Raw genomic sequence first — 16,039 nt, forward strand, 5'->3', positions numbered from 1 at the left:
AGAAATATAATTTTCATATATTTCTTAATTTCTCAATGTAAATAATCACATTATCTTCAAGAAATTCATTTTTCATCTTATTATGCAATCTTGTTTTGATGATCTTCATGGCTTACAATGATTTTTTGTTGTTGTTTTATTAACTGAAATAGTTAAAATAAGATGAATTAATCGCTTGATCAAATAAAATGTATTTGATTTTCTTATTCTTGCAAAAAATTTACACAATTCAAGCATGGTGAATAAATTCTTCAATTTTTTTTAAGATTATTTTTTACATTGAGTACATATTTTAATCTATTATTGTAATATTAAAATTACTATTTCAGTAAAAAAAAAAAATGATTGACGAGAAGCACCTCCAATTCTATCAAGTAAGACGCCAACCAAAAGAAAAGAAAAGTGTGCAAGATTAAGATTTTATTATTTTAGTAAAATAAAAATAAAAAGATTGTGACATTATTGGAATAAAACTTATAACTTTCTTCTTTTATCTGTTTTATTTTTCATTTATTATAAAAGAATTCGATTTAATTATAATATTACATTTTTCCAGATATAGATATGATCAGTATTATTTCTACATTTGTTCGATCAGTAATCATTTTTTAAACAATTAACTTTGGGCCAACCGCAAGTTTCTGCTGCTAGTTAAAGGTCCAAGAGAAAGATTATTCCACCAAAGCATATAAAAGACTATGTCAATTGAAGGTTTAACCGATCTATTATGGGGTGCTCTTTTGGTACTATAGTATTGGTTAATTAGCTTAATTTTAATGTAGTATATATATTATTGCACTTTGCATTCTCTTATTTGTTTTAGAATCTAAGTCTGCTATATTATCCCCTCACGTAAGTATTGAGAATGAATCAAGAAAAGTATTTACTCGTTCCTTGATACAGAAAGGGGATCAGAAAGGGAATACTGGCTTCGAGGACCAGTGCCTCCTATACGAAGAACAAGGAAAAGGCAGGAATATGTATATTATTCTTATTGATTCACTGATTATTACATGTATATATAGTAAATTGCCTAACAGAATTCCTATGCCTATTCTTAGGAATATTCCTTGCTAACGGAATTGGATAGGAATTGCTTCTACGAAGATCTCAGCAAATCTTTCACCTGCCAGCTCAGCATTTCAATCTTCCGTCTTCACACATACTCATCAAGGTATGCAGGCTTACTAATTTTCCTCTTACCACTTACTGCTTGTACCCCTATTTCTGCTATCCTGTTGCTTTTCTTTGTTTTTGCGATTTCTGCTTCCTTTGTGCTATCAACTTCCCGAGGCCCTTGGAAAATCACCTTGTCCTCAAGGTGATACTCCTGTTTAAGTTGATCCCAATTTTCCCATGATGTCTCATCTGGGGATAACCCCTGCCATTGAACCAGTACTTCCCACGGTGCATTCTGGTTATCTGCAGCTTTCCGATAATCCAAAATAGCTAATGGAGTTATTAAAGGATGGTCATTGAGAAATTGTTCTGGGAGGTCAGCTATACGAACTGCATCAGGTTCACCGTGAAATGATTTAAGTAGGGAACAGTGAAAAACTGAGTGAATGCGAGTTCCCTCCGGTAACTTCAAACGATATGCCACCGCTCCCACCTTGTCAATTATCTGAAAGGGGCCGTAATATCTTTTAGCCAACTTGCCGGAAGTTGACTGTGTTCCCCTCGCAGATCGCTGCCGGTACGGCCTGAGTTTCAGAAGGACCCAATCTCCGATTTGGAAGGATAACTCTCTCCGTTTAGCATCTGCTTGTCGTTTCATTGACTCCTGTGCTTTTAACAGTTTCTTGCGAATGCTCTGAAATACTTCATCACGGTTCGTCAACATGTCATCGACGGCAGCGATTTGAGAAGATCCGGCAAGGTAATCAGGAAAATTAAAGGGCTTCCGCCCAAATGTCACCTCATATGGAGTCGATCCCGTGCCTACGTTCCACGAAGTATTGTGGGACCATTCAACCCACGGAAGCAATTTGCCCCAAGTTCCCGGCCGGTGGTGAACGAAAGAACGCAGGTACTGCTCAATAATTCGATTCATCACCTCAGTTTGTCCATCACTCTGAGGGTGATACGCCGAACTCATCCGCAGCTTCGTGCCACTCAGGTGGAAAAGATTTTGCCAAAAATGACTGACAAATAAAGGATCTCTGTCGGAAACGAGACTCCTTGGAATACCATGCAGCTTAACGACGATGTCGACAAACAATGATGCCACCATATGTGCCGTATGTGCCGTTGGTAATGAACCTAGATGGATCCCCTTCGAAAATCTGTCAACCACCACAAGAATAACGGTCTTTCCTTGACACGGCGGCAGCCCTGTAATGAAATCTAGGGATAGGTCCTCCCATGGCCGCGCCGGTACCGGTAACGGACACAGTAAACCCGCAACACGTTTGGTCTCGTATTTAGTTTGCTGGCACTCCATACATCGAGCCACAAATTCAGCGACATCTTGTCGGAGTCCCTGCCATTGAAAATTCTCAGATAAACGAGCAATAGTTTTCGCGACTCCCATATGTCCTCCGGTTGGAGTGGCATGATACTCTGTGAGAAGAGAGTGAATTAGTGGAATGTTACGTGGCAACCAGATACGACCTTTATATAATAACAGGTCCTGTGCAATAGTGAAATCAGGATGTGACTCAGAGCTGTTAGCAACCTCCTGGAACTGCTGAATATATTGGGGATTTTGGTGTAATTGCTTGTGCAATTCATCTAGAAAAGTCAAACATGGAACGGAAAGGAGCAGGGACATCGTGGCAGTGTGTGGCATGTGCTCTGGTAGTCGAGACAACGCGTCAGCAGCTTGATTATGTGAGCCCGAACGATATTGAATTGTGTAGTTGTACCCCAATAAACGAGCCAAATAGGTATGCTGTTCTGGGGTCTGTATGACCTGTGTAAGCAATTCCTTAAGGCTCCTATGGTCGGTGACAATTGTAAATGGATGGCCTAGCAAGTACTGCCTCCACTTTTTTACTGCTGCTGTGATTGCGAACAATTCCCGTACATAGGTTGAAGATCGAAGAAGCTTGGCCGTGAAGGGCTTACTGAAGTATGCAATGGGATGCCCCTGTTGGGACAACACTGCCCCCATCCCAATACCAGAAGCATCCGTCTCCACCGTGAATGGTAGGTGGAAGTCTGGTAATGCAAGTACCGGAGCCGTGGACAGCGCATGCTTAAGTTGATCAAATGCCATTTGTGCCTGAGAAGACCATTGAAAGGGCTCCCTTGTTGTAGCCTTTACCAGGGGGTCGGCGATCATAGCATATCCTTTGATAAAACGTCTGTAGAAACCAGCTAAACCCAGAAAGCTCCGTAGAGCTCGTGGTGACTGAGGAATTGGCCATTGGACCACAGCGGCGACTTTGGACGCGAGAGGTTCTACCCCCCGTGAGGACACTAAATGCCCCAAATATTCCACCTGCGACTGTGCAAAGGAGCACTTAGACAGCTTGAGGAGAAAGTTGTTGTCAAGGAGTACCTGAAAAGTAAGTTCCAGATGTTTCAGATGGTCAGAAAAAGAAGGGCTGTAAATCAAGATATCGTCGAAGAAGACGATAACAAAGTGGCGGAGGTAGGGTCGGAAAATGAGATTCATAGTAGCCTGAAAGGAAGACGGGGCATTGCAAAGCCCGAACGGCATCACTTTGAACTCAAAGTGGCCGTGATGTGTTCGAAAAGCTGTCTTCGGAATGTCGCCGGAATGCATGCGTATTTGGTGGTAGCCCTGTAACAAGTCGAGCTTGGAGAAGCACTGAGCATTGCCCAATTCATCGAGAAGTTCATCAATCGTGGGTATCGGAAATCGATCCTTAATTGTGATCGCATTCAAGGCTCTGTAATCGACACAGAAGCGCCATGAGCCATCGTGCTTTTTCACAAGTAAGACGGGGGACGAAAACGGACTAGTGCTGGGTTGGATCAACCCCTTTTGCAACATTGAGGCCACTTGCGCTTCTATTTCCTGTTTTTGGAAGTGCGGGTACCGATATGGTTTCACATTTACGGGAGTAGCTTGGGGTAACAAGTGTATATGATGATCGGTTTCCCTCGCCGGAGGCATGTCCTGAAGGGGATTAAACAGAGGGTCAAACTTAGTAAGTAAGGAACGAATGTCCTCCGGAAAATCAGCAGTAGAAACCGGGTTCGTATCTGATGGTGCCACGGTGATATGGAAATATAAGCCAGGACTTTGTCGCCGGAGAAGACGCCGGAATTGTGAGGACGATAACATTCCCAGGGTATCCTCTGTGTTGCCTTGTAATGTCACCAACTGATCTTGAAAAAAAAATTGCATACAGAGCTTGGTATAATCCGTAAGAACGGGCCCTAAGGTTCTGAGCCATTGAACGCCCAAGACTATGTTGGCACCCGAAATCGGCAAGACATATAAATCAATGGGGAAGGTAAGGCCTTGTATTTCAACCGGAATTGCTTCACAAACATAGTTGCAAGTAAGATGCTGACCATTTCCGACTAGCACCTGTAATGGCCTCGTTTCGTGGCACAAAAGGCCCAATTCCGTGACCATCTGCAGTTGAATAAAGTTGTGGGTACTACCCCCATCAACTAAAATGAGCATGGGTTGGCCGGAAAGCTGGCCTACAAAACGGAGGGTCTCCGGGGCAATATGGCCTGCTAAAGAGTTAAGGGAGATTTGGGCCGGGTATAAGTCCAAGTTATCGGGCGGGTCGGGTGGTGGATGATGGGTTGGGTCTGGAATGGGTATATGAGAGGTTATGGGTTCTAGGTCATCAGAAATGAGAATGAAAAATCGAGAGGAGCATTTGTGTCCCCTGTGATACTTCTCGTCACAGTTGAAACAAAGCCCTTTCTCGCGGCGGAGAGCCATTTCATCGGGTGAGAGCCGTTTGAGGGTTGGGGTGGATATGGGAGTGGTTGGAGGACGAGGGGGTGGGGGTGGGTTCAATAACGGAGGTAAGGTAGGCGCGAGAAGGGAAGGAGGAGGGCGAGGCTGAGGCGGAAAGGGGTTTGAGTGGGGTGGTCGTGACCGCGGAGACGGACGTTGGTCAAGGACCTTCTCTTCCTGTAGACGCGCAAGCCCAGCCGCTTGCACCATAGAAAGGGGCTGATGCGCTTGAACTTCCCGGCGAATCTCAGGGGAAAGACCCGAGATAAAGCAGCTCAATAATAGCGGAGGGGAGATGCCCACCACACGAGTCGCAAGATCCTCAAACTCAGTCAGGTATTGGGCCACTGTCCCCTTCTGCGTAAGCTTGAACAAAGCACCAGTAGGGTCATCGTACGGAGTCGGAGCGAAACGAGCACGTAAGGCCTGAATGAAGGATGACCAAGAAGTAAAATGGCCGTTCGCGTTCATCCATTGATACCAAGCCAATGCGCGACCTTCCATATAAAACGAAGCCACGGTGAGTTTATCCTGTTCTGGAGTACTATGGTACTCAAAAAATTGGTTGATCTTAAAGATCCAACCCTGAGGCTCTGAACCATCGAACCGTGGGATATCTAACTTCATACGATGCTGTGACGCAGGTGTAGGTGACGTCGGAGAAGGGGAAATCGGAATCGGGCTCGATTGTGGTGTGGTGTTCGTACGCTGAAGAAGCTCCTTGAGTTGAAGGGTCAGGGCATGAACAGATTCGCCCAAATACATATTCTGGGTAGTAAGGCGAAGCAAGGCATCCTCCAAACGGTCAGAGGGGCCTGGATTCTTCTCGAAATCAGGCATTAGGACAACGAGAGCACCAAAAATTGATACAGAAAGGGGATCAGAAAGGGAATACTGGCTTCGAGGACCAGTGCCTCCTATACGAAGAACAAGGAAAAGGCAGGAATATGTATATTATTCTTATTGATTCACTGATTATTACATGTATATATAGTAAATTGCCTAACAGAATTCCTATGCCTATTCTTAGGAATATTCCTTGCTAACGGAATTGGATAGGAATTGCTTCTACGAAGATCTCAGCAAATCTTTCACCTGCCAGCTCAGCATTTCAATCTTCCGTCTTCACACATACTCATCAAGGTATGCAGGCTTACTAATTTTCCTCTTACCACTTACTGCTTGTACCCCTATTTCTGCTATCCTGTTGCTTTTCTTTGTTTTTGCGATTTCTGCTTCCTTTGTGCTATCATTCCTCATCTCTTCTTCTAAGGATGAGACTCCTAGTCCTCCAATTCTAGGAACTGTTACTGTTATTCTTCATTTATCCTAACAAAATGTGTGCATTTGAGGAAGCTTAAGGAGGAAGAGAGAGAAAGGGCAAACAATGTTAATTATGATGAAGAAGAAGACCTCCACTCATTACATAAAATTAATTGAATAATTAAGAAAGATGGAAAGAAAGTAAAATATCACGGGTTCTATCTCTTTTATTAGTAAAAACTAATAAATTAATAATTAATATTTGTATATATAAAAAAACGCGTGCACAAGACACTGCTAATTAAAGAACATGCATGCCGAAGAAGATAGAAGTTTGTGATAGAAGGGGAAACCATATTTTATATAATTTTTCAAAAAAAAAAAAAAAAAAACTTACATAAACATGACATGGATGATATGCAAAAGTAAAACCTCAATCATGTTCATGCTATGTATACTTTTGCAAAATATTTACGTAAACATAACATGCTTGTTTTCATACTGACGAGACCCTTTAATGAGATTTGCTTTCCACTTACATGAAACCATGGATTAAATAATAAAATTAACAACCATTTATTCAAAGAACCTAACTGAATTAATACTTGAAAATAATTGCAAAAAATCATTATAAAGAGAATAATATAGAATTACTCATTACTTTCTATATGTTCGTTTCAAGACTAAAGATTACAATTTAAAGAAAGCATGCATGTCGCGCGCCCTAGAAATGGTATCTTAACGGAAGTAACTTCAATTCTTTCTTTTTTATTTCCAAATCATATTCACTCCTCTCAACGAATATAATTAAAATTATGCATTTACCCCTGTAAGTAAATTTCTCCCACCCTTGGAGATTGGTGAAATTGGTCAAAAAGTAATTAAATAGCCACCGCGATAAATAGCATGAATGCAAGATAGAAGAACACACATAAATTAAGACGCGAACAAATTCACACTTTATTTGCCTAACCAAGAAGATATATCATGTTTCGACACTAAGCAAGAACCCGCTCCAAGACATGCACTAACATGCATTCTTCATCCTTAACACATAAGGAGAAGTACCCTTAAATCCAAAAAAGAAATAAAGAAAATGGACAAGTACCCTAGTTTTATTCGACTCGATGACACATTATTTCCACAAAATCTAAAGGACAAACAGTTTCTTTCAACACTAAATTACCCATTTTAACATCCACTCTTGGTCAAATAGACTCTTGTAGTTTCAGTTTTGGCCACTATATAACCCATTTTAATTTTTAATATGTGGAAAATAATCCCCATCAATAGTTCCAATCAATTACTCAAAAAATTTTAACACATGGCGTGATATAAAGCACCAATTGTAGTAATTTGCCACATGCTTAAAATTATTTCAAGCCATATATATAGGGACTATATTTAGCACACATAATGGAAGTTTAACTTCAAAATTAAGGCCAAAACCAAAACTACGAAGGATTCTATTTATAAAAGAATGAGAAGTTAAAAGAGGTAATTTATGAATTGTACCTTTTTTTTCTCTTCCTTAATTGTATAGCCAAAGGAAATCCTGGCTCGGTGCTGCCAACAAAGGAGAGTCCATAAAATCAGATTGGGAATTATTAGTTGCATCCCATTGATCATAGGAAGAAGGATCCATTGATGTTGATGTTGAAAAATCTCCATGCACTTGATCAGCATTATTCAGCTTGTAACCACCACCAACCCTTTCACCAAAGAAAGTACTCTTGTCCATAACCTGAGGCTCATGAACATTTTGCACCTGCTGCATGTTTTGGCTTCCTAGAAGGGGAAAAGTGTTCATGTTGTTGTCAAAGAGATTATTATTATTCTTGTCCAGAGAAACCCTTCCACCAACAAAGAAATTCTTGTCCATAACCTGAGGCTGAACACTTTGCACCTGCTGCATGTTTTGGCATACTAGAAGAGGAGGAACACTATTAATATTCATGCTGTTGTTGCCAAAGAGATTATTATTATTCTTGTCCAAAGAAACCCTTCCACCACCATAGAAATTGTTGCTGTCCACCACCTGAGGCTGAAGAACATTTTGCACCTGCTGCTGGTTTTGGTTTCCTAGAGGAACAACAACATTCATGTTGTGCATCGAACCATTTGACCCTATTTCTCCAGAATTATTGTTGTCACTGATCACATTAAGAGTCTGGTTTTGATTATTCACAGCTGGTGCAGCACTATGCCTAGGTTGACCAATAGTAAGATTCTGAGTCTGAGTCTGATTCACAACTGGTGCAGCAATGTGCATAGATTGACCAAGAGCCACATTAACATTGTTTTTAGGGTTTCCAGGTCCAAGCTGTGAAGAGCTTGAGCCTCCACCACCGCCACCAACCACTTGCACAATGTTGTTGTTGTTGTTGTTGCCATTATTGTATATGCATGCCAGCTGATGATTGTTCCTCACATTCATGTCACTGAATCCAAAGCTGGTTTCATGATAAGGGCACTGAGAGCTATGGCAGGAATAGGTATCATGAGGAATTGTGATGCCTTGAACTTCCTTTCTCTTATTAGCACCATGATCTGGTGGCAAAACAATGCCATTGTTCATTGTAACCATGCTATTATTATTGTTAATACCATTAGCCACATTGCTAGTTATTGGCGGTGGATTATTTTGCCCTCCCAGAAAACTTCTACCATCACCACTATCAACATTGCTAGTAAGTGGTGGATAATTTTGCCCCCCAAAGAAATTTCTAGCACCACCATTACCAACATTGCTTGTTGGTTGTGGATTATGACTACTTTGGCCACCAAGAAAACTTCTAGCAGTTCCACTTGCTAGAAGCATACTATTATTACTATGAGCAGCAACATTGGAAGTTGGTGGTGGGTTATGACTACTTTGGCCCCCAAGAAAGTTCCTAGCACGAGCACCACTTCCTTCAATATCATAACCACGAATCGCATGATGAGGCCTTCTGATAATTGGTTTGGCTGGGAACAAATGAGGGTGCAATCTTCTAGCAAGGGTTTCTTCACGTTTCACAACAGCACTCCAAATAGCAGTCTCCTTGGCAGTGAGCTTGTCCTGAAGGGTCCTCGAAAGCCGCACCATGTTTTTGATCTTGGTGATGTCAGGGGAGATGTGCTTGATCACTGCGGTCAGCACGCACTGCTTCCATACCTAAAAATTAATATTTACCCATAAAATTAAAATAAAAACATAAATATTTTTTTTAAAATTAAAATTAACCATAACTAATAATTAATATTTGTCGATGTAAAAATAAAAAAAAATAAAAAACACATCTTTCACACCTTCTTGAGGTCATGGGGCTTCCTGTAGGGAGGTGGGCCTGGGTCGACAGCAAAGCCCAGCTCGGGCCACCAGATCTCAAGCCCGGTGGGCCACCAGGGTGGGGGAACATTCTTGTCTAGAGGGTACCTCCTCTGAGGGGGATCACAGTGCTGCATCAGACATGACAAGAGTGACCCTAGGGTTGTGTCTGGGAGATCACTCAAACGGTATGCTGATGATGGGTCTCCACTGAATTCATTACGCAGGTCGTCAAACCCAGTTTCTTCATCATACCTAGCACACCAAATCCATGAAACAAGCAAGGAAAGAGTGTAAATAAATAAATTTCAATTAATTTGTGTAATAAAGATTTGCATTAAAGATTAGCACAGATTGTTGGGATAAAATTTTAATTCTGATCAAAGAACTACACCAAGAACACTTAGAAATATATATATATATATACACTACTTGAAATTGTGTCTTGACGTAAATCATACAGTTTTCACACTATCTCAAATAATCTTTCAAACAGTGAATAGCGGAATCTATTGTAATAAGAGAAAGATGCACTATTTAACACATTCTTAATTATTGGTAAAAATTTATCGAAAAATCACAAAAAATTGTTAGTTTTACTTCCAACACTCCTTATAATAACAATAAAGCTATTAGAATAATGTGTTCAAAATTTTTTACTCATAACATCTCCTTATAATAACAACAATAAGAATTTATATGTTAATCTAGAAGAAATAAAAATTCAACATACTATATAAAAAAAATGCAAAAATGGCAAATATATGTTTTTTAATTATAAAACTTACATATATTGTCTGTAAAATATTTTTAAACAAAATGTCTAATAAGAATTTACTTTATCACCAATAAGATAATACTTTTTAGAGTCAAAAAATTTTATTAGATGTGTGTGTATATAAAAAAGTTTTTACCTCAGCATTGCAGCAGGACCATTACGATCAAACTTAACCCTTTCCTTCCACCAACCACGAAGGTTATCAGAAGCACCACTCACTGGCTTCCCCTTATCAGGAATTATGCCATAAACAAAACCCCTTACATCACAAACCTCCATCATCTTGAGCATGTTCTTCAGCACAATGTCTTGTGCACGAGTCAAGGCCTTCTTCTTCATCATCTCCACTGTTTGCCCTTGTTCTTTCTCCTTTCTCTCATCCTTAAGTTTCCTCAGCAGCATCCGGTCTCTCCACATCCTCGTTTCAAGTTCCTCGATCGTTAACACTTGTTTTTGTCCATTATCATCATCGTCATCATCTTCTTCTTCTTCATCTTCATCTTCTTCTTCTTCAATCATTCCTTCTTCTTCAATCATTCCTTCTTCTTCAATGGTTCTCATTGAAGTGTCCAAGAGATCAATAGTCATGTTGTGATCATCCATAGAATCCATTGCTTTTGATGATGACTTTTCTTTCACTTTTCTGTCAAACAATATATACAGAAATTAAAAAAGCTTATTACATGATCAGCCTTGCATTGTGGTAAGTAGATCAAATTTCAAACACTCATTTTGAAAGAAAATTAAAAATAAAAATAAAAATATTTTTAACCCCAGAAAATCATCATATAAAGAAAAAATGTGAATAAAATTTTAGAAAATATAATTCTTCTTATTTCTTACACAATGAGAATCTATGTGTTGTCAAATTCATTACCCTGAAAAACAACATATAACTAATATTATCAGTGAAAAAATTACCCAATCAACTAATGAAAAATTATAGCAAATTTTTTTTAAAATAATTATTGTAAAAGTTAACATGTTTTTTTTTTTTACAGATTAAATGACAATTGCATATACTATTTACTTTTATATTAATTGTAGAGGAATAATTCTCTTTATAGATCATTTTTGTAAAAAAAAAAAAAAAAATCACGCAGAAGAGACTCCAAGACGAGAAAAAGAAATGTGAGGGTGACTCTGAAAGAGATAAAAAAAATGTTATACAAATTGCTATATAATTTTCTAATATGAATATAGTATCTGTAAATAATATGGATGCACAGATTTTGACAGAGAACTTTAAGAGTGGCCTTATACAAATTTAATAGGAAAATGTGAAATTAAATTCTCTAAACAGAAAACATATTGCAACTCCTTTACATTTTAAATGAATTTTTAAGCACAATAAAAAACACTACAATAAAAGGATAATATAAATCGATTATGCTTTCAACCAAAAAGAAATCGATCATCATGCTAATAAAAGATCTGCAAAAAAAACTCTTATTTGGGAATTTATCTGCCAAGAATCCAAAAGCCTCCTCTGAAATTTTATGATCAAATGTCTACATAAATTAATTACATGATACTAGTTAAATGTTTGTCAACATTATCAATGGTGTTTCCGACTGATGCAACACAATGCCTAGGTTAATGCAAAACTCATAAAATTGGGTGTGGTACAATAAAATTACACTGAGATGCTAGGGATGGAACAATTGGGGAAAAACACATGAAAATGAAACTAAAGAAAAGCAGAAAGACTTAATTAACCTCTAGACAATTTTTGTAGTAAACCAAAGCATAAAGCATAGACAAATGGAAATGATAAATGGAATGAAACACAAATTATACACAGAAAAATGTAAGAACTGTTTCCCACATGAATTTTTCTGTTGAAAATGGCCGTATATGCAATTTGGATGATTGCAAATGATTTTATTGTTTTTTTTAATAAAAATAACAGTTTTGCAATTCTTCCTTGTCAAATTGAACTGAATCAAGCAAATAATAAAATACTAAAGGGAGAATGGAAGAGGCCAGAAATCAAGCAAAGTGGTGAAAAACATAGCTAGGTTTGAATCGTACCAACAACAATTGAAGAATTGAAAGGAGAGGACAAGGGTATATGGTTCAGTACTTGAGAATGAAATGGTTAAGCAAAACAATAGATAGACATCATTGTCACAAGAAAGTAGACTTATATAGAAAATGCAAAAACAATTATAGAAAATTAAGTTTTAACCCCTACCATGGTTAAAATGAGTGGTGTTAATTAACTACCTAGTGCTAAGGTGCTAATTAACTATAATGAAATTCATTTTGATTAAAAAAACATGAGTACCAGAGTTTGGATGTTAAAAACTTTGAGAAAACAAATTAAATATGCTTGCTAGCTAAGTAGTACTTAAAGATATGGGTGATATGTTTTTTTTGCACATAATTACACATTTATTTTTTTATAAGAAATAATCTTGATTCAAAATCAAATAAAAATAAGCGATAAAATCTTTTTTTCTCAATAATTGTGAGTTTCATCTAGAATAAATGAAATAATGTGAGAACTATTTCATCTATGATGATATACAACAAGCGTCAATCTAATATGCTCTTTCAGTGAGTTGTCAAAAAAAAAAAACTAAAACTAAATTTAAAGTAAGGGGTTTGACATTCTTAGAATAAAACTAATAACTTTCTTCTTTTATCTGTTTTTTTTTTCATTTTCCATAAAAGAATTCAATTTAATTATATTAAATTTGGGCAGTTAAAGATATGATCAATGTATTTTCTATACTTTTCAAAAAGTAATCATTTTTTTAAACAACCAACATTGATTATATTCTTTTTTATAGGATGTTTATATTTTAAGCATTAATTATTTTCTATAAATTTAATATATTTATAAAATAAATAATAAAGTAAGGGATGTCTATCTATTTTATAATTTAAATTAAATTAAATTAATTAAATAATTTGAAGAGTGTAAAAGACTCTCATTCTCCATATTCTTTCAAAGAAGTATTATCAATATTCTCTCTTTTTTTCTCTTTTGAGACATACATTTCACATATTATTCTTACAACTAATCAAAATAATTTATATCAATCATATATAACTAACAAACATGATGTGTGGTCTAGTTGAAAAATAATCATGCTCTTTAAGCATGTGGTTAGAGATGCAAAGGTAAAATATTTGTTAAGAGAAATTAATTTACTTAAATAAATCTTTCAATCTTGAAGGATTAATGGTTTCTTTGGCTCAAATATCATAGAACAATTATTTAAAAATAAAGAAATGCTAGTGAAATCTTATTTGGAGTTCTCTTCATAACATTATGTTTATGATTGACTAAAATTTACTTGAAATCATAAATTTTGATGGATTTTAATTTTCATTTAATGTTTCTCTCTAAAATAAAAAGTGAAATCCACCAAAATTATGATTTTTAATAAATTTAGTCAAACCGTAGAAAGAGTATTACAAAGAGAATATCAAAAATAGTATTGTTAACATTTCCTTTTAAGCTATTCTTCCTTTATCATTATTTAAATATATAGTTTATCTTAATAATTAATCACTTATTTTTCAATCTATTCTCATATTTGTAGATTTCTAAATTAAATTTATATATTTTCTTAGAAGAAATTGTCAAAATTTAATTAAGAATAGTATTTTATTACAATTTAAATTTTCGATTTTAAATCTAAAATAATATATGTATATATATATATATATATATATATATATATATATATATATATATATATATATATATATACATTCAAATATATTAATTTATTTAGAAATTTAATTATGATATAATTAATATATTAAAAATATTTATTTATTATAAAATTTAAGTATATACAAATAAATATTTATTTTATGCAATGCTCAAGTAAAGATAATACTTTACTGTATGATAAAATAAACACATGTTGAACTTGTGTTTCTCATGTTTAAGTTTCTTTCCCTATATTCCCCAAACTTTTTCATTTTTTTTGTTCATTTTTTAGTTAATGAAATGTTGTTGTGTTGTTGTTATTGTATATAACTAGTTTGCATTCTTAATTAAATATAACTAACCACCTCTCGCTCTTATTTATATAAAAAAAATAAGTGTTTTTTTCTTAATTATAAGAAATAAATAACTATTTTAAAATTACAATTGTTTTCCTTTGTATCATTAATTTATTGTGAAATTTATTAATGAAATACTCACTCGTTTTCCACATAAATATATGAATAAAAATTATAGTATAAATACAACTTAAATGTGGACAAAAATTGCACATATATTTATTAATAATAAATAATATAATATTATAAGACCAACAATATTTTTTTTCTGAATAGACCAACAAGATAATAGCATATACCTTTTAATATAATATATCTTCATTATAAGTTAATAACTTTGTTTTAGATGTTTTTTTCTTTTATAAATTTGTGTTGTTTTAACTTCTTTACTTTATGTTTTGCATATTTTTAATGACTGAAATAAAATATTATTAAAGATGTAATATTTTTTTCTATATTTCACTAAAAAATTATATTTTTATCATATAAATACAATCAAATTTCTTATAATATATTTAAATATCATCCCAATATATTTTCTATAAAATATTATTAATATATACTCATTGATAATTATTAATTTAAAATTTTAACATTAAAATATTAATATTAATATTAATTTGAAAACATTTAGTTGATATTTATTAATTTTATGTAGTAATATTTAATATTAATATTAATGTATATTTAATATTTATCAGTATTTAATTACATTCAATTTATAGTTTATTTGTAGTTAACATTATTATATATTAATAATTAATATTAATAAATATAAGCTAGCATATATTTATTACATATGAATATATTTGGTAATAATAAATATATACTATTAAATATTAATATTAACTACATTACATTTATTAATATTAATTAATTAGTAGTGTTATTTATATTAACATATAGTCTTAAAATTTATTAGTTTATTGGCAACATTATGTATTACTCCCTCCTTGTTAGTAGTATGTCTCATTGATGTAAAGAGTAATTTTTAAAACTTGATAACAATTTAAGTTAAATTTAATATTATTTACTAAATTATATAATTATTTATTCTGGTAAATTAATTAATAAAATCATATAATTCTTGTGCAATTTTGGTCCCATTAAACTTTCTAGATTTCTTTTCTAAGTTTTACATGTCATGTCACTTACCATGACAATGTTATATTAGCATATAAGTGACACTTCAGCATATGTTTGGATATCATGCTATGTATCTATCACATTTCATCACACAACACATCATTTGTCTTTTAAAATTGACAAAAGTTTGACAAATAAAACAAAATTACACAATTATAATATTTTAATTTGATGGACTAAAAGTGTAATTCACTCTTTTAAATTTAAAGATTATAAATTTAGAAGTAGTAATACTAGTATAGTGATATCATAATATTATTAATCTAAAACTACAAAATATTAATATTAATATTACAATAAATATAATAATAATAATAATATTATTATTATTATTATAAATACATCATATATATTTTAAAGTAGAAATAATAATACTACAATATTAGTAATAACAAAATATTAATATTAAATTGTTTCATAATTTTGATATATATTATTTATGAAACATTAGTTATAATATTATTTTTATAAACTTATATCATGACGATGTTATTTTACTAACAAAACTTCCCATGGTACAAATTAGACATCGTCTTGAATTAGTAATAAATCATAAAATTTACAAAAATTCTCTATAAGCAAAACTTTTCTTATCGGCCACGAAAGACTCTTCTGTGGC

At 34.2% G+C, this 16,039-nt stretch overlaps 1 protein-coding gene across 1 annotated transcript; it reads right to left on the minus strand.

Moving 5' to 3' along the window:
• Positions 1 to 7,688: 7,688 nt before the first annotated feature.
• Positions 7,689 to 10,677, minus strand: LOC100810084 (probable basic-leucine zipper transcription factor J). The gene is made up of 3 exons (XM_003526311.5): positions 10,382 to 10,677; positions 9,449 to 9,722; positions 7,689 to 9,314 (listed from the first exon to the last, which is right to left on the minus strand). The coding sequence occupies exons 1-3, from the start codon at positions 10,660 to 10,662 to the stop codon at positions 7,689 to 7,691; spliced, it is 2,181 nt and encodes a 726-aa protein (XP_003526359.2). The 5' UTR covers positions 10,663 to 10,677.
• Between the last annotated feature and the right edge of the window lie 5,362 nt (positions 10,678 to 16,039).

Source organism: Glycine max, chromosome 6 (assembly GCF_000004515.6).
Source record: "Glycine max cultivar Williams 82 chromosome 6, Glycine_max_v4.0, whole genome shotgun sequence".
NCBI lineage: Eukaryota > Viridiplantae > Streptophyta > Magnoliopsida > Fabales > Fabaceae > Glycine > Glycine max.

Coding starts and splice junctions, on each gene's coding strand:
- LOC100810084 (XM_003526311.5), bottom strand. CDS start 10,662: ATGTGGAGAGACCGGATGCTGCTGAGGAAACTTAAGGATGAGAGAAAG. Junction 9,723..10,381: donor GGTCCTGCTGCAATGCTGAG/GTAAAAACTTTT, acceptor TTGGTGTGCTAG/GTATGATGAAGAAACTGGGT. Junction 9,315..9,448: donor AGCCCCATGACCTCAAGAAG/GTGTGAAAGATG, acceptor ATTAATTTTTAG/GTATGGAAGCAGTGCGTGCT.